Here is a 16,520-nt window from a genome sequence, read left to right on the forward strand (position 1 = left end):
GTGGCGTTTGTTCCCCTGGAGTAAGGGGAGAGTTTGGGGGAGGGCTGGGAGCCTGGATTCCATCCCTGGCTCTAGGAGGGGAGTGGGGTCTGGATGGTGGTTAGAGCCGGGGCTGGAGGCAAAGCCAGGACTCCTGGGTTCTCTGAACTCACTGGGAGGGTGGTGATAAAAGTGAATGCTTGAGTCCTGACGGCGACCCCTGTGTGTTGGACGGGCTCCTCCATGTACCTGCAGCAGGCGACAGTGTTGGGGAACATGACACAGGGCTCCCGCCCCTCCAGGGCCTGGGGGGGGGGAGGGGAGTTGTTGGGGAGGACGGAGAGAGCTGTCCAGATCAGGGGGAGATGGGGCGGGGCCGGCCACCCCCTCACCGGCTGATGAAGCGGCTCTTCCCGGCCGAGCGGGTCCCCACGACCGTCACCGCCACCTTCCCATGGGGGCAGCCCCGGCTCGGCACCGCTGCGCCCAGGGGAGAGGCGGAGGGGGGAGAAGGGGCAGTGCCCAGACCCGCCCCCTGCGGGCACTCCGCTGCTCCGAACCCCTCCCCAACTCAGCGACTCGTCCCTCCCCGGCACCGCGGCGCAGGGCGCTGTACAGTGCTCTCTCACTCTCAGCCCCTACCAGCCCCGCGCCGCGCGCTGAGGTCGGGGGAGGGGAGCCGCCGCTGCTGCGGGGCTTTGTGGGCAGGAAGTTGGGGGAGCCCAGCTCCCAGCAGGCAGCGCGCCGGGCCCGGCCGGGCCATGGGAAATGTAGTTTTAGCTCAGCCACAGGCCGGCGGTGCCGAATAGTCATTGGGCGCTCGCGGGCCGCAAAGGGTCGTGGGAGATGGAATCTTATTGCTGGTCGCCATTTAACCAGCACAGAACTACTACTCCCATGAGGCCTTGCGAGGAGAACCCAGAATCAACATATACGCCATGAACTACGTATCCCATGAGCGTCTGCGCCCCAACCCGGAAGTCCAGAAAAGAACTCTGGGGCAATGTAGTCCCGCCTCCCTCACCCCAGGCAGCGCCCAGTCTCTCTCTCTCTCTCTACCCCCCCACCCCCGGGGAGGGGAGGCGGGGAAGCCTCAGGGCGGCCAGGGCACTACTGTGGGAAGCTCACAGCAAGGGGGGTGGAGGGGGTCAGTGACCAAGAGGTGAATTGTCGGTCATGCTTTATCGGTTGCGGTTTACAGGGCCTGGTACCTCCCTGCCCTACTCAGAGCCGGGTGCGGAAACGTAGGTCACTGCCCTCCAGCCTTCGGGCCCATTCGCTGTCAAATCGCTCACTCTGCGCCACCGTGAACTGAGTAGTCCAGTCGCCCACCGTGCCTGGGGGGGGAAACAGAGAGAAGCCAGGAGTCCTGGCTCCCAGCAACCACCCCTCCTGCCGTACCCACTAGCTCCCACACCCTCCAGAGCCGGGGACAGAACCCAGGCGTCCAGGCTCCCAGCCCCCACCTCTCCGCATGAAAGGGGACATGGCCTGGTCCATGATGAAGGAGGGCAGCGTTTTGTAGTTGGCCATGGGATTCTCCCTCATGCTCTCGAACGACGTGTGCTGGACGATCCCCTCCAGAACAGGTTCCGGCAGCTCCCGGTCCAAGAACCGACCCACCTTCCGGATCTCACCTCTCGGGTCCTGGTGCAGAGACAGGGCACTGCAGGGGGGCTGATCGCAGCGCCAGGGGAGCCCGGCTGGGGGCACAGCTGGGGGGAAGCTCGCAGCTCTCACCTTCTTGATATCTTCATAGAAAAGGTAAAGGATTCGGTGTGTGTCCCTCGCGTCCCACCAGGCATTGACGTGATCGAACCAGGAGCCCCAGGGCACTGTCAGAGACATGGGGGTCAGGCTGGGCTGGGGGTATCCCAAGGCTGGGAGTGGGGGCCCGGAAGCATGTACTGTCCCCAGGAATGGTGGACCCCAATGCTAGGGTGCAGGGGGACCACTGGGGGGCCCCATGCCCAGCCCTCCAAATTCACTCACCCTTCCCAGCCAGAAAGGTCTCTAGATACAGGTCCCAGTTCCCCGGGTCTGGAAGCCCCCGGTTCATTCGCTGGAAATGGTAATAGGACACTGCAGTGTCCTTGGGGTTACGGGCCACATAGATCACCTGGGGGGAGAGAACAGGGAGAGAACCCAGGCACCAGGGCCCTGACCCCCGGCGCTAACCACTAGACCCCACCCAGTTCCCAGAGCCAGGACAGAACTCAGGAGTCCTAGCTCCCAGCCCCCCACCCTGCCTGCTTTAACCACCAGACCCCACTGCCCCCTGGACAGAACCCCAGCATCCTGACCTTGCAATCCTGCTCCCAGAAGGAGGGGGGCACCAGCTTGATGGGCAGGTGGGTTTTCAGGGTCCGTGGGGGGGGCATCGCCTCAGCCTCTTCAAACCCTGAACCAGACGGGGGGCTCCAGTGAGTGGGGTCAGAATCCCTGTGGCACAGCACCCACCACAGAGCCCCTCTCCCATTCTGTCCCATGATGCCCTCCGCTGAGCCTCTCCCCCACTCCCTGCGGTACTACGTCCCTCCCCCGCTCCCTGCGGCAGGGCGCCCCCAGTGCTGTGTCACCAGTTGCCAAGGGCCGGGGTGGGCAGAGCTCCAGGAAGGGGATGCGCTGGTAGATGGGGGCACGGGAGCATTTCTGGGCATCCCCATCCTGCTGGATCATATCTGTGATCTCCTGAATCCACGTGGTGCCTGGGAAAGATGAAAGGCCCCTTAGCTCCACCAATGACCCTCACTCCTGACCCGCAGCCTTCCGCTAGCCCAGTCCTGTGCCTGATCCCCCCAGATCTGCCGATGCCCCTCACTCCCAACCCGCAGCTGCTGCTAACCCAGTCCTGCCCCCCCAGCTTTGCCAATGCCCCTCACTCCTGACCCACTGGCCCCCTTCCCCACTCACCTGCCTTGGGGTAGGTACAGATGAGGACATCATCAGGCCGGGCTTGAAAGCTCCATATCTGATCCCACAGATCAGCGGTGCTGGTGGGCAGCGGCACCCCCTGTACATCCACCAGCTCACACCGAGTGATCATTTCGGGGGTCAGGTCTGAGACTGGGATATCCTGGGCCATGGGGTCTGGGGGAGAGAGGTCAGGGTCATACACAGCCAGTACTCCTGCCCTGCTCCCCACAGTGGCCCTGGTGGTGGAGAAGCTGTGGCTGGAGGAGCTGTTCCCTGCTTTCCCCATGGGGTGGAACATCCCCCCCTGCCCCTTGCTCCAGGGGCTGCACTAGCTGTGCACTCGAGCCACAGATCTCCCTGCTCTCACGCTGCGTTTCTGACTCCTGGCCAGCTTCCCCCAACCAGGGAGGCCCCATGCAGTAACAGGACTGGATCAGCCAGTTCAGTGAGCGTGAGAGATGTGTACAATGCCTGCTCCCCTCCCAGAGCCAGGACAGAAGCCAGTAGTCCGGGCTCCCCCTTTCCCCTCCCCACTCCAACCACTAAATCCCCCTCCCCTCCCAGAGCTGGGATAAACCCAAGAATGCTGGCCCCAGCCCTTGCTGCTCTAACCACTAGATCCCACTCCCCTCCCAGAGCCAGAGATAGAACCCAGGAGTCCTGGCACTCAGCCCCCCCCCCCCCCCCGGCTCTAACCACTAGCCCCCACTGTGGAAGAAATTTGGAAGAAAGGGGCTGAGAGAGGCCAGGAGTTAGCAGGTCCCTGGCCAGTACTAACCAGTCAAACAGAGTCTGGGGTTTCAAGTTGTAGGTGGGGCCAGCTGTGGCATTGCAGCTGAGCCGGCCTCAGCTTCGTTTAAGGGCGCAGGCACATGGTGATGCGAGTCACCCACCTCCCCGAGGTGGACGGCAGCGCCAGGACATAGGCTGGCTCCACTCGGCCGCTCCGGGGGGCGGGGTGGATTCTTCAGAGCCCAGTGGCCTGAGCCAGGCAGTTACACCGACCTCGTTTTCTAGCGCAGGCCAGGCCTTACGATCCCCAGGCTGGGCCTCCAGAAAGTCTTTCGAAGGGCTCAATGCACGCTAACCGGGACCCAGGGAGAGGAGACGCGCTTGGAACCACAGATCTCAGGCCCTCACCTCTGACCCGCAGCTCAGGGCTGTGCTGGAGAGGGTCACTTCACGCCGGCTCCTCCTCCGCTGCCTCGTCCTGTCGAAGGGGAAAGGGCTACCCTGGTGCGGAGCAGGAGACAGAGACAGAGACAGAGAACGCCTCGTGCTCCACGCAGCCTCTGTCCGCGGCCGCTGGGCGAGAGCCGCTGCAAACTCGCTCTTCGCTCGCCGGCCTGGAGCTCGGCTAAGCTAGACCCGTCTCGGACTGAAGGGGGGCGGGACGTGTGGGAGCAGCTGGGGCTGTGATAGCAGGAGACGTGTGGGGCGTGGCTGGGACAGGGGACGTGGGGGGCATGGCACACAGCGTGGCTGGGACGGGAGACGGGGCAAGTGCCTGCGTGTGACTGAAGAAACGAGGCGCCCGTGGGCCCCGGGGCTGCAGGGTCTCAGCACGGCCATGCCCTGCCGTGGGACCTGTCAATGCCGGGGCGGGGCGGGGCACGGAGCTGGCGGGGGTGAGGGGGTGACGATGTGGGGCAATGTCTAGGGCTGGGTTCTCCCTGGGCACGTATGGGGGCTAGGAATTTCCTGTAGCATTTCTATGACGCCGAGGCGGGTGTGCCTCAGTTTCCCTCTTGTACGTTGTGTTGCTGCCTGGCAGATGGGGCTCCCGGGGCGGCGGGGTCACTGCAGAACCGGTTCGAGCCGACCCAACCCATCCCAGGGCCTGGCCAGCTGGGGACGCCCCAAGGGCCGAGCAGCGCCTGCAGCTCCGTCCCGGCACCGAGGGAAACTGAGGCACGTCTCGGCCGCGTCCCGAAATCCCCCCCGCTAGTGGTACAGCCCCAAGCCTCGCCCCCTCCCTCCGGCTCCCAGCCGGCGCGCGGGCCGATGACGCCATCCCCGAGCGCCAATAGCGGTCCCGGGCTGTGGGCAAGGTGTGGGCGGAAGTGGCGTCAAAGGGGTGGGACGGTGGCGCCGCTTCCTGTTCCTGGCTCAGCGGCGGCAGGATGGTGCTGATCAAAGAGTTGTGAGTGCAGCGGGGGGGAGGGGGAGCAGCCGGAGTGGGGGGCCGGGAGGGAAGGAAGGAGAGCAGGCGCGGGGGAAGGGGGAGCAGGCGGGGCGGGAGGCTGGAGGTCGGTGGGGAGCAGCTGGGGGGGCAGGGCTGGCGGGGGGCAGAGCGGCAGTGGGGGCTCTATGGGGTCCTGTGTCTCTGGTGCCCCCCAGCCTGCCCGTCTCCCGGGGCTCCCCCCCCCGGCTCCCCGCGCGCTCTGACCCCCTCCCCATGTCTCTCTCTCCGCAGCCGGGTGATCCTGCCCTGCTCCGTGGAGGAGGTGAGTCCCCGGGGCGGGGATGGGGTGGGGGCAGGGGCAGGGTTCAGGACTCACCCCGTGTCTCTGCCCCCAGTACCAGGTGGGGCAGCTGTTCTCGGTGGCGGAGGCCAGTAAGAACAACACGGGGGGCGGGGAGGGCATCGAGGTGCTGACCAACGAGCCCTACCAGCGTCCGGGCGAGACCGGGCAGTACACCCACAAGATGTACCACCTGCAGAGGTAAGCCCCGTGGAGGGGTGGGGGGCAGTGGGGTGCAGGCCTTAAGGGTGTAGGTGGGAGGGGGCAGAGTGCTGGGAGGCAGCGGGTGGGGGGGGTGCTGAGGCCCCTGGCGCTGACCCCTTCCCACTCTTCCCCTCTCTCAGCAAGGTGCCCGGCTTCGTGAAGATGTTGGCACCAGAGGGCTCCCTGGTGTTCCACGAGAAGGCCTGGAACGCGTACCCCTACTGCCGCACCGGTGAGCGTGGGGTCTAGGACTCCTGGGTTCTCTCCCTGGCTCTGGGAGGGTAGTGGGGGCTAGTGGTTAGAGCAGGAGGGGCTGGGGGCCAGGACACCTGGGTTCTCTGCTGCACGTGTTAGCTGCTAATCTTCTCTCTCTTTCTCTCCTGGGCTTGGGGCTGCAGTTATCACGGTAAGTGCCTCCACTTCCTTTCTCAGTTGGAGGGTGAGATCCGTGGGGTGTGGTGGGAAGTCTAGCAACTCCTCACTCCCAAGGGGGTGGGGGAACCCCACTCCCCAATCTGGAGCCCTGGGGCCTGTATCTGGACTTCTGTCATCTTGCTGCGGGCTGCCCCTTGGGCAGTGTGGGGGTGGCTGCGGGCTGCCCCTTGGGCGGTGTGGGGGGTTCTGGGGTGTGCCCTCCCCTCACATGTGTATCCTGTCCCTCAGAATGAATACATGAAGGATGATTTCTTCATCAAAATTGAGACGTGGCACAAACCCGACCTGGGCACCCAGGACAATGTGAGTCAGAGCTGCTGGCCCCCACCAGGCCAGACCCAGCTCCCCAGGGAAGGAGGCCAAAGGGGGGGGGGAAAGCCCTGGGATGTCCTCCCTTAGTGACCCGCGTCCTGACATGGGGCAGTGAGACCCCTTACCCATAATGCTCTGCTCCCACCTCGCTGACGGGTCCCCTCTGCCCATGGCAGGTTCACTGCCTGGACGCTGAGACGTGGAAGGATGTGGAGGTCGTTCACATAGACATCGCTGACCGAACCCAGGTGTCTGAGGAGGTGAGAGTCCCCCTGCAGCCTGCCGGTGCTCCTCGCTCACTCCTGACCCCCCAGGTCCCTGCAATCCCAACCCCAGCTGTGGGGTGCCCAGGAGGGCCAGCTCAGCTCTAACTGTGTCTCTCTGTGCCAGGATTACAAAGCGGATGAAGATCCAGCTCTTTTCACATCGGTGAAGACAGGGCGAGGGCCGCTGGGTCCTGACTGGAAGGTACCAGCTGCTGGGTAGCTTGGAGCTAGAGGGGGTGGTGGTCCCGGACTCCTGGGTTGGCGGTGGCTGCTCTGTACCTGTTCCCATCTTCCCATCGAATGCCCCGTACTCACAGCTAATTGGTGGGAAGGAGGGAACAGCGAGGCTGGCGGTGTTTGCAGATGATACAAAATCACTCCAGCTAGTGAAGTCCGAAGCTGACTGGGCAGTCGCTGGGAGGAGCCCCTGTCAGTGGGCCGACCCCTCACGGACTGACAGGCTCGGCGCTCTGTAAGGTCACTAGTGCAGCGGGTCTCCCCTCGGGGTCCCCTCGCAACAGGGCAGTCACCCCAGTGGTGTACCGAGAGTCTCCAGCGCCCAAGCCTATATTTGTGCCCCCCCCCCCGGGCCTCAGATCCCCCACGCAGGGCAGGAGGGGTCCCGGCACAGCCCCCAGCTGCCCCTGGGGAGGGGGGTTTGAACCTGCAGAGGTGGGGCTAGAGGCTTGTGGGGGCACAAATGCAGGCTTGGCTCCACTGCCCCCCACATCCCACGCTTGCCCACCTCTCTCGCTGCAGCCCAGCGCTGGCTTGGATGGGGCAGCCTCTCCTCCCAGCCTGGGGCAGGTGGCTTTATACTACACACGGGGGGGGGCCACCTCCTGCATCCCCTGTCCCCCACCTGCCATGAAGGGCTGGCCTGGCGTACCTCCACGCACTTACCTGCCGCTTCATTCTGGTTGGGCGGCCTCACCCTCCTCCTGGTGCCCCCTGCAGCCCGGCACCCAGAGGCCTGGCCGCCTCCCCCCCCCCCCCCCCATACACCATTGAGTCGCCCCTTGGGAGCACCCCCCAGGGAGTCCCCCTGGATGGGGTGCCTGACTCGCCCCCCAAGGGCCGTGCACCCGCCATGCAGGCAGTCCTTCCTCAGGCGGGGTGCATCAGGGGACGGCAGCTCAGCGCAGACAGGCCCTCTTGCTCCTCCCGTTGTCACCCCCCGACCGCCCCTCTGAGCCAAGCCTCCAGCCGCCTGTCTGTCCCCACGGTCCCTAGCCTGCCGTGACTCCCAGCCAGTGTAACGCAGCTGGGTTTATTGTATATCCCAGCACAGCACAGGGAGTTCGCAGTCCAGACAGTCTCAGCACCGTCCAACTTGTCCTGTCCCATCTAGGTGGGTTCAGGTCACTCTTTGGTCCTGGTCCAAATGCAGCATCCTCCCGGCAGCCCCCCCATGTCACCTGCAAGGCCCCTCCTCTGTCCTTTGGCTTCTTTCCCGGGCCAACAGATCCTCTGCCGTCTCTCTCTCCCGCCTGCTCTTCAGTCTCCCGCTGGTGAAAACCGGCTGGCTCCCAATATGGGCTGGTGGTTCCGGGGCCTTCGGGCCATCATTTGCTAAGTTACAAAGGGTCCAGGCTGCTAGGTGGGGACACACCTGGCCCTCTGCAACAACAACAACCCTTCTCCTACCCCCTTGTTAAACATGCAGCACATCGGGGAAAGTGAGGCACCTATAGCACCCATACAAAGCATCAAGAAAATTCCCCCCTTCATCACAGCATCTTACAAAACTGGCCGACCCAGTGGCAGATGAAATTCAGTGCTGATAAATGCAAAGCACTGCTCAGTGGAAAACATAATCCCAACTAGCCATGCAAAATGAGATGGTCTAAATCAGTGTTTCTCAATTGGTGTTCCGCGGAACCCTGGGGTTCCACGAGAAAGTGACATCACTCCACCGAGAGCAGCTGTTCTCCGCGCCGCCAAAAAAGGGAAGATGTCCCGGATTTTTCGGTGGAGGGTATCGAGTATGAGTGTAATTTCCCTGCGGAGCCTAAAGGGTTCTGCGGGGAAATGTAATTGAGAAACGCTGGTCTAAATGGTCCCTCTGGAAAGATCTTGGCGCCGCTGTGGTTAGTTCTTTGAAAACATCCCCTCGATGTGCAGCGGCTGTCAGAAAAAGCAAACTGTGTGTCACAAACCGTTGGGAAATAGATAATAAACCAGAGAGTGTATAAAGCCAGCATGTAAATCCACGGTACGCCCACACCTTGAATACGGCGTGCACATCGGGTCACCCCATCTCGAAACCGATATATTGGAAATGGAGGAGGTACAGAGATGAAGGGCGTGGAACAGCTTCCCTATGAGGAGAGATTAGAAAGACAGGGACTATTTATCTTGGAAAAGAGGCAGTGAAGGGGGGATACGAGCAAGGTCTATAAAGTCATGTCGGGTGCGGAGACAGTGAATAGGGAAGTGTGATTTATCCCTTCCCATAAGACGAGCCAAGCCAGCAGGTTTAAACAAACCTTGGTCCATACTTCTTCACCCACCGCCAGCCTGTAGCTCTCCCTGCCAGGGGATGTTGTGAAGGCCAAAAGTATAACTGGGTTCAACAATGAATGAGAAGTTCACGGAGGACAGGTCCATCAATGGCTGTTGGGATGGGCAGGGCTGCAGCCCGTGCGCTGGGTGTCCCTTGCCTCTGCCTGCCAGAAGCCGGGAGTGGACGACAGAAGCATGATACTGGATCATTGCCCTGGTCTCTTCATTCCTCTGCACGGTCCCAGCCATTGTCGGTTGGCAGGACGCGCGGTAGACGGGTCCTGAGGCTGACCCAGCTCTTACACTCAGTGTCCTTTCCTAGCGGGAATTAGCCAGGAATGAGGATTGGCCCCACATGTGTGCCTACAAGCTGGTGACTGTGAAGTTCCGCTGGTGGGGCCTGCAGGGCCGGGTGGAGAAATTCATACACAAGGTGAGATAGTGCTGGTCAGCCCGGGCCAGGGACTGCGGGGCAGGGAGTGGGGCACGGGGCCTTGCCTCTCTAGGGCACCCTGATGTGATGCCTCTCTGTCTCTTCCCCTAGCAAGAGCGACGTCTCTTCACCAATTTCCACCGACAGCTCTTCTGCTGGCTGGACAAGTGGGTGGATTTGAGCATGGCTGACATTCGCCGCATGGAGGAGGAGACGCAAAAGGAGCTGGATGAGGTGGGGGGAGGGGGAATCTGCCCCCCCCAGGGAGGAGGATGGATTACGGTGGGGGAGTGGCTAGCCAGGTTTTAACCCCGCCCTCTCCCCATGACAGATGAGGCAGAAAGGTGCTGTGCGGGGGATGACAGCTGGAGATGAGTGACCCTCCCACCCCCACTGGTGCCACCCAGACACTGACATGGTATGTGGAGGAGGGGCTGGGTGGGGTTCGGGGGGGGGGCTCTGGGTCTGAGGGACCCTCCCCCCCTGTTGCCTGGCTTGGGTTTCTTGAGGCAGGAATTGGGGGGGCTGGATCTGGGGGTCTCCTGTCTCTTGCTAACCCCCCAATCTCCCCTAGGATTCTGCCCTCCTCCTGCCTGGGAGCGAGACCCCAGCTGCCTTCGTGGGACCTGGTGCCCCCCGGGGGATCCCCCTTCTCTCTCCGTCCAGCCCGGACGCCATCCAGCTGCTGGGGCATTGCCGACCCCCACTCCCTGACTGATCGTGGCCTAGTAACTTGTGTCTGGCTGCCCCCCCCCCCCCCCCCCCCCCCCCCCCCGAGGGATCGCGCTCTGGCCAGGGCTCCCCCATAGCCCAGCCTCCATGCCAGGCACTTCCAGGGAGCAGTATGGGGTGCTGCCCCCCATGATCTCACCCCAGCTTTTAAACATGTTACTGCCCCCCTTGAATCATGGTGTGGGGGAGCAGGGGGTCCCCCCCCGGGGGGGGGTTGATTCTCAGCATGGGGGGAGGGGCATCCTTTGCAGGGCTCCATGGGCTGGAAGAGGGGCGCCAGGGCTGGGGTTGGTTATCCTCAGTCCCAGCCCCCCGCCCACACCCTGGGCGGTTCACTAACTCAGAATGGTGCAAAATCATTATTAATAAAACAAGAACTTTTCAGAAACAAGCGTTGAACCAACAGGAGCGGGGTGAGGCTGGGGGGCAGAGGGGAATGGGGCAGAGGGGGCTCTGGAGCCGGGGGGGGGGCTGCCCGGGGATGCCCATTGGGTCCTGCCTCGAAACTGCCTCTCATATGGGAACTGCTGGAAAGCCCCCTGCCCAGCTGGGAGCTGGGGGGGAGGAAAGTTCCCTGTGGGGGCCCCCCCTGCTTCTGGGAATCCACTCCTCCTTCCTTGGGTGGGGGCCACCAGCTGGCCACGCCCCCTTCCCTGTATGCAAATTACCCCACCTGGAGCCCCCTTTGGTGACAGGGAGCACATGGTGTCCTTCCCTGGCTCCAGTGCCCCAGGGCCCCACCCTGAGCAGGGGGGGGGGAGGGGCCTTGCCCTAGACTGTGGGGGAATGTATCTCGGGGCTGGGGCTGGGGGTGGGAGTGCCTGCGGCTGGGCTGCTCCTGGGGGGTCAGAGCGCAAGGCCATGCCTGCGGGGTGCAGTGCCCAGGCCCAGGCTGCTGCAGAGCTGTTGCCCAGATACTGCGATGGGGAAACCGGAGCAGAAATAGTCCCTGCTGTTGGGCTGGTGCCAGGACGCGGCTGCTTTCGCCAAGCGCTTTCGGTTAGAACCAATGGCTCACGTGAGGGCAAACCGGGAAATTGCAAGCCAGCCCCACGTCCCAGTGCTGGGCGAGGGGTCCCCACGCGCCCAGCCCCACATGGGCCAGGTTCCAGTGCCGGGTGAGGGGCCCTTGCAGAAAAGATGTGGTGATGCTGTGGTATTTTCCTTTAGGACAAAGATGCTGGGAAATCTGCCTGCCCCAGGTGAAACCCCCTGGCTTCCCCCTCCACCCTCATCTCTCTCTGACTCTTGAAACCAGTTTCTTTTGCTCAGATATTGTGATGCAACCCCAGAGCTTCCTGCAATAACCCTAGCTCCACTGCCCCCTCCCTGCTGAACCGTAACTCAACTGGGGGCAGCCCAGGGCCTAGCTAGCAGGGGCTACAGGTTGGGAGTTAGGGGCATCGGCAGAGCTGGGATGGAAGGTCTGGGCTAGCAGGGGCTGCGGATTGGGAGTGAGGGGCACCAGTGGAGCTAGGGGGGAGGGTGTCCAGCGGGTTTCTCTTTGCTCCCAGCTTCCCAGTCTACGTGTTTAGTTTTATGATCCCTGAAAACAGGAACCACTGAAAACCCTGAACATCCCTTCAGAAACCACAGGCCGAGAGGGGGTTGCTGGTGGTGGTGGGGGGGGGTGCGTATCGGCCCCCGATACTAAAAACAGAAGCTTGGAGATTTTTGAGGGAGCGAAAATGAAACTGAGCAGGGGCAATAAAAGCCCTGGGGGACTCAGAAGCTGGACTCATCCACTGGACGGACAGACAGCCAGACAGCAGCCCCAGAGGACCGGGATGCGGCTGTGCGGTGAGTGTGTGGAGAAACGCATGGGCCCTGCGTGTGGTGCCCCTTACTGTCTCTGAAAGAAGCCCCCCATCCTTGCACCAGAGGGCGCTGTGGGGTGGGCAAATGGCTTCTTAGAATGGGGCTGTGGGTTGGGAGTGAGGGGCACCGGTGGAGCTAGAGTAGACCCCAGGGCTGGGATCAAGGTGGCTGCAGGTTGGGAGTGAGGGGCACTGGCAGAGCTTGGGGGATGGGGGGAAGCCCAGGTCTGGGTTGGCAGAGGCTGTGGGTCAGGAGTGAGGGGCACCAGCAGAGCTGTGGGGGGAGCCAAGGGCTGGGCTGGCAGGGGCTGTGGGTCGGGAGTGAGGGGCACCTGCAGAGGCCAGCAACAGGGGACCCGCGGTGAGGTGGGCGTGGGCGGCGTGAGGCTATTTCGGGCCATCAGGAGGCTATAATTAGGACCCGGCGACGCGTGATGCTGGTGACGCTCCCCCCATCCCCGCCCTGGGCATCCCCGATTTCCCAACATGCCCACGGCACCACTGCCTATGCTCCTCTCTCCCTACCCGCAGCCCCCAGGCTGACAGCTCTGCGCTCTCTCTCTCTCTCTCTCAGGACTTGCCCTGCTGCTCCAGGCGCTGCTGAGCTCCCGGCTCCCGGGGCTGGGGTTCCCCGCAGCCTGGCGGAGCCCAGGGGCCGACGGCACCACCCGTTGGGGCTTGGAAATGCAGGCAGAATTCGGGAGCAGCCTCAAACTCTCAAGAAAACTCCTGGCAGAGACTAAAATCCTCACGCGGCTCTTTGTACGTCTCATCTGGGGCTGGGACAAGGGGACCCCCCCCGCGTGGTGCTGGGATGTGGCTGGCTCTGGGGTGTGGGCTGGGACATGGGGACCCCCGCCCGGCACTGGGAGGCGGCCCCTCTGGGTGGCAGCAGCCAGCAGGGACAGGACATGTGGAGTCGGGATGGAGTGAGTGGGCTCGGATGCCGGGGTTCATGACCTCTCCCTGCCCCCAGGTGTCGGAGCGTCTCGCCAACGCACAGCTGCCCTTCCTGCCCACGTCAGGGTTCCTGCCCCCAGTGAGCCTGAGATCCCAGCAGTGGCTGGCCCTGCCGGTAAGTGGGTGGGAGTCATGGGGGGGGGCGGCGGCTGGGGGGGCCTGCTGGTGAGAGGGTGGGAGGTTATGGGGGAGCCTGCTGGTGAGCAGTGGGGCGAGCGGCTGAGGGGGTCGAGGAGAGTTGCCGTTGACCCCCCTGCTCTGCGTTGCCAGGCCCTGGCGAGGCTGCGCGAGATGCGGCGGGGGCTGCTCGTTTTCCGGGGCTACGTGGAGGTTCTGGGGCGCAGGGAACAGGAGTTGGGGGACCCTGGTCTGGCTCGGCGGCTGCAGGAAATCGATCTGGATCTGCGGGATCTGACCCACCACATCGATTACCAGGTGACAGCAGGGGGTGGGGACAACATGTGTGGGGCTGTGCCCAGGCATGGGGCTCGCAGGGGGGGAGGGGGACGTGTGGGGCTGGTGCTCGGGCGTGGGGCCCGTGGGGGGGGGAGTTGTGTGTGGGGCTGACGCTAGCGGGGAATCTGGCTCTCACTCTCCACCTGCTTCCCCCCCAGGTGTGGGGCTCAGGCTGGCCTGCCCTGCCACCCCCCCCGCTGCCCCGCGCCCTACAGCACGTCAGCGAGTGGAGCAATCTGCAGGAGTCGTACCTGATCCTCCGTGCCCTGGAGACGTTCCTAGGCCGAGCCGTCCGAGATTTCACCCACCTGCGCCTGGGGGTCACGGGGGTGTCTTACTGAGCCCCGCCCGGCCTGCACCCTCCCCCACAACACTAACCCCCCCCCCCCGGGTCATGCTGCTGCCCCCAGAGCCGGGGAGAGAACCCAGGCGTCGGGGCTCCCAGCCCCCTGTGTTAATTTATATCTCTGGATTTTTATCTATTATTTATTTGTTGCTATTTATTACCAGGAAACTTTGGGACGTTTATTTATTTTTGTAATAAAGTGATTAATGTTCAGTGTCCTCTTGTTTCCAGAGGCCTGGACTCCTGGGTTCTCTTCCGGCTCTGGGTGGTGAGTGGGGACTCTGGGGTGGGGGGAGCCAGGACTCCTGGGTTCTCTCCCCCCTTCATCTCTCGATTCTGGTTTCTCTTTTCCGTTCCCTGTTTCTAGTTGATTCAGGCCTCGTCTTTCCCCTTCGCCCCGGAGTTTTCTGGGAACCTGGCGCTGACTGATATACAAAGTAAACAAAACCCACTAGGTGCTATTTCGGTAGGTCCTACTGGAACTCAGGGGCTGCCACGAGCCTCTTCTTTCCCAGAACCTCCCCTCCCCCAGAACACCTCCTTTCCTCCCCCACAGCCCGTATGATTTTGCTAGCTGCTAGAGGAATGCTGTATGTAAGCATCCCACTTCACCTGACACTGTTTTGGTAGGTCCTACAGTAACTCCTGAGGTCACACACCTCTCCCCCCTGCAGTTTTATTTCCCATGCTCGTTTCACGCTCATTTTCTTTATTAGCTGTTTCCCAGACACACCTATGTGGGTGGTGGCCTGGAAACCTGGGTCCTATCCCAGGCTGGGGGGTCGGGAGAGGGGTGTCCGTCTGTCTGTCTGTCATGGCTGGAGTCTGTCTGGTATCTTCCCTTTCTCCTGCCCAGGAAATGGCCATCGGCCCCCCCCCACGGGCAGGGGTGGGGTGCTGTCACTGGGGCGTGGGTCTGCGCAGGCGAAACTTCAGCTCTGCCATCATGTTGGGGTGGGCGAGGCCGAAGCTGTGGGGCAGAGACAGGGATGGGAGATGGGGACCGTCCAGCAGGAGGAACAGAACCCAGGCGTCCTGGGTTCCAGTCTCCGCCCCTCCCCCCACTCTAACCACTGACCCTCACTCCCCACAAGCCAGGAGAGAACCCAGGCGTCCTAGCTCCCAACCACCAGACGCCCGGCTATGACCCACCGCCGCCCCATAGCCCATCCTTACCCAGCAGGCCCTGGGAGCTGCTTCCTTGGCATCTGTGGGTGGCCAGGCATGGGAGGCAGGAAGCCCTGGGGGGTGCCTGGCTCCTGGGGGGGCTGGGGTGAGGTCTGTGGAGGGGCCTGGCTGGGCGGGGCCCCCCCGGGGGGTCTCTGGCCTCGGCGGCTGGGCGCCCTGCGCCCCGACTCCTTTCTCCGCAGCTGCACGCGGCTCCTCTGAGCGCTCACATCCAGGGGGGAGACCTGGGGGGCAAGAGATGTGAGGGGGGTGGGGGATCCCCACAGCGCAGCCCTCTACTGCCCTGCCCTGGGTGCCCCCTGCAGTTCCCCCTTGGGGAGGGGTCTGCCCCCTCCACTGCCAGGATCTGCAGGGCCCCCTCGCTCCCCCAGGGCCTCCCTGCCCCCTCCCCAATGAGGCCTTATACCCCCTTTATCCTGGCTCCCCAGACCTCCCCTTCCCCAGCCCTACTGAACACACTGGACCTCTGCCCACCATACCCCATTCCTAAGGCCTCTACCTCCCCCACGGACCCCGCCCCAAATCCCTCTCAGCCACCCCCCCCAAGCAGGCCCCAGGACCCCACCAGCCCCACCCCCACTCACTTCTGGCTCCGGCAGGGGCATCTGGGCGGCATCTGGGAGGTCGATCTGGGGGACAGGGCAGAGGGGGGGGGGATCCTTCGAGCCCTCCACTAGAGCCCCATGGCAGATACTGCCCTCCCTAGCCCCCTCCTGCCCCTGGAGCCCTGCCTGGAGGCAGCCCCCCATGTGCTCCTCTTCCCCCTCCCTCTGGGTCCCCAGCCAGGTGCTGCTCCCCTCAGGGCCCTCCTGCTCCTCCCCATGGGCTCTGAGTCCCCCGGGCTCCCCCTCCCAGGCCCCCCACTCAGCCCGCTCCTCTTCCTGCTCCCCCTCCTCTCTGGGCTCCCCCTCCCCCCTCTTGGGTCCCCCCTCTTCTCTGGGCTCCCCCTCCCCCCTCACAGGCTCCTCCTCCTCGCTGGGCTCCCCCTCTGCCCTCACAGGCTCCCCCTCCCCCCTTACGGACTCCCCCAGCCCCCTCTCAGGTCCCCCCTCTTCTCTGGGCTCCCCCTCCCCCCTCATGGGCTCACCCTCTGCCCTCACAGGCTCCCCCACCCCCCTCTCAGGTCCCCACTCCTCTCTGGGCTCCCCCTCTTCTCTGGGCTCCTCCTCCTCTCTGGGCTCCCCCTCCCCCCTTACGGACTCCCCCAGCCCCCTCTCAGGTCCCCCCTCTTCTCTGGGCTCCCCCTCCCCCCTCATGGGCTCACCCTCTGCCCTCACAGGCTCCCCCACCCCCCTCTCAGGTCCCCACTCCTCTCTGGGCTCCCCCTCTTCTCTGGGCTCCCCCTCCCCCCTTATGGGCTCCCCCTCCCCCCTCTCGGGTCCCCCCTCTTCTTCAGGCTCCCCCTCCCCTCTCACAGACTCCTCCTCCTCCCTTCTGGGTTCCCCCTCCCCCCTCTTGGGTCCCCCTTCCTCTGTGGGCTCATCCTCCCCTACCCAGATGCTGCCC

General features: G+C 63.7%; 3 protein-coding genes across 7 annotated transcripts; 1 reads left to right on the forward strand and 2 right to left on the reverse strand.

Moving 5' to 3' along the window:
- Positions 1-314: 314 nt before the first annotated feature.
- Positions 315-4,252, reverse strand: LOC137163594 (sulfotransferase 1C2-like). Of its 3 annotated transcripts, none has more exons than XM_067563898.1 (8): positions 4,036-4,252; positions 2,893-3,069; positions 2,559-2,687; positions 2,283-2,380; positions 1,972-2,098; positions 1,720-1,814; positions 1,446-1,626; positions 315-1,316 (listed from the first exon to the last, which is right to left on the reverse strand). In XM_067563898.1, exons 2-8 carry the CDS (start codon positions 3,062-3,064, stop codon positions 1,204-1,206), a joined length of 915 nt encoding a protein of 304 aa, XP_067419999.1. In that variant the 5' UTR covers positions 3,065-3,069; positions 4,036-4,252; the 3' UTR covers positions 315-1,203. The 3 variants fall into 3 exon arrangements, with proteins under 3 accessions (XP_067419999.1, XP_067420000.1, XP_067420002.1); XM_067563899.1 differs by having other exon boundaries at positions 3,674-4,252; XM_067563901.1 differs by lacking the exon at positions 1,446-1,626.
- Positions 4,253-4,538: 286 nt separating this feature from the next.
- Positions 4,539-14,287, forward strand: IL27 (interleukin 27). Of its 2 annotated transcripts, XM_067563903.1 has the most exons (12): positions 4,539-5,038; positions 5,312-5,342; positions 5,416-5,561; positions 5,705-5,796; positions 5,963-5,970; positions 6,228-6,302; positions 6,488-6,571; positions 6,702-6,779; positions 9,405-9,515; positions 9,627-9,749; positions 9,847-9,933; positions 10,090-11,788. In XM_067563903.1, the coding sequence occupies exons 1-11, from the start codon at positions 5,019-5,021 to the stop codon at positions 9,892-9,894; spliced, it is 816 nt and encodes a 271-aa protein (XP_067420004.1). In that variant the 5' UTR covers positions 4,539-5,018; the 3' UTR covers positions 9,895-9,933; positions 10,090-11,788. The 2 variants fall into 2 exon arrangements, with proteins under 2 accessions (XP_067420004.1, XP_067420003.1); XM_067563902.1 differs by lacking the exons at positions 4,539-5,038; positions 5,312-5,342; positions 5,416-5,561; ... (5 more) ...; positions 9,405-9,515; positions 9,627-9,749 and adding exons at positions 12,639-12,826; positions 13,041-13,139; positions 13,295-13,459; positions 13,639-14,287 and having other exon boundaries at positions 9,913-9,933; positions 10,090-12,047.
- On the reverse strand, positions 14,066-15,664 carry APOBR (apolipoprotein B receptor). Of its 2 annotated transcripts, XR_010922730.1 has the most exons (4): positions 15,599-15,664; positions 15,003-15,238; positions 14,560-14,796; positions 14,066-14,251 (listed from the first exon to the last, which is right to left on the reverse strand). XR_010922730.1 is itself a non-coding variant. In XM_067563904.1 (3 exons), the coding sequence occupies exons 1-3, from the start codon at positions 15,617-15,619 to the stop codon at positions 14,727-14,729; spliced, it is 327 nt and encodes a 108-aa protein (XP_067420005.1). In that variant the 5' UTR covers positions 15,620-15,664; the 3' UTR covers positions 14,506-14,726. The 2 variants fall into 2 exon arrangements, 1 of the variants encoding a protein (XP_067420005.1); XM_067563904.1 differs by lacking the exon at positions 14,066-14,251 and having other exon boundaries at positions 14,506-14,796.
- Between the last annotated feature and the right edge of the window lie 856 nt (positions 15,665-16,520).

The sequence above is a fragment of the Emydura macquarii genome, unplaced genomic scaffold, assembly GCF_026122565.2.
Source record: "Emydura macquarii macquarii isolate MOO-44397 ecotype Brisbane River unplaced genomic scaffold, CSIRO-AGI_Emac_v2 contig_2627, whole genome shotgun sequence".
Taxonomy (NCBI): Eukaryota; Metazoa; Chordata; order Testudines; family Chelidae; genus Emydura; species Emydura macquarii.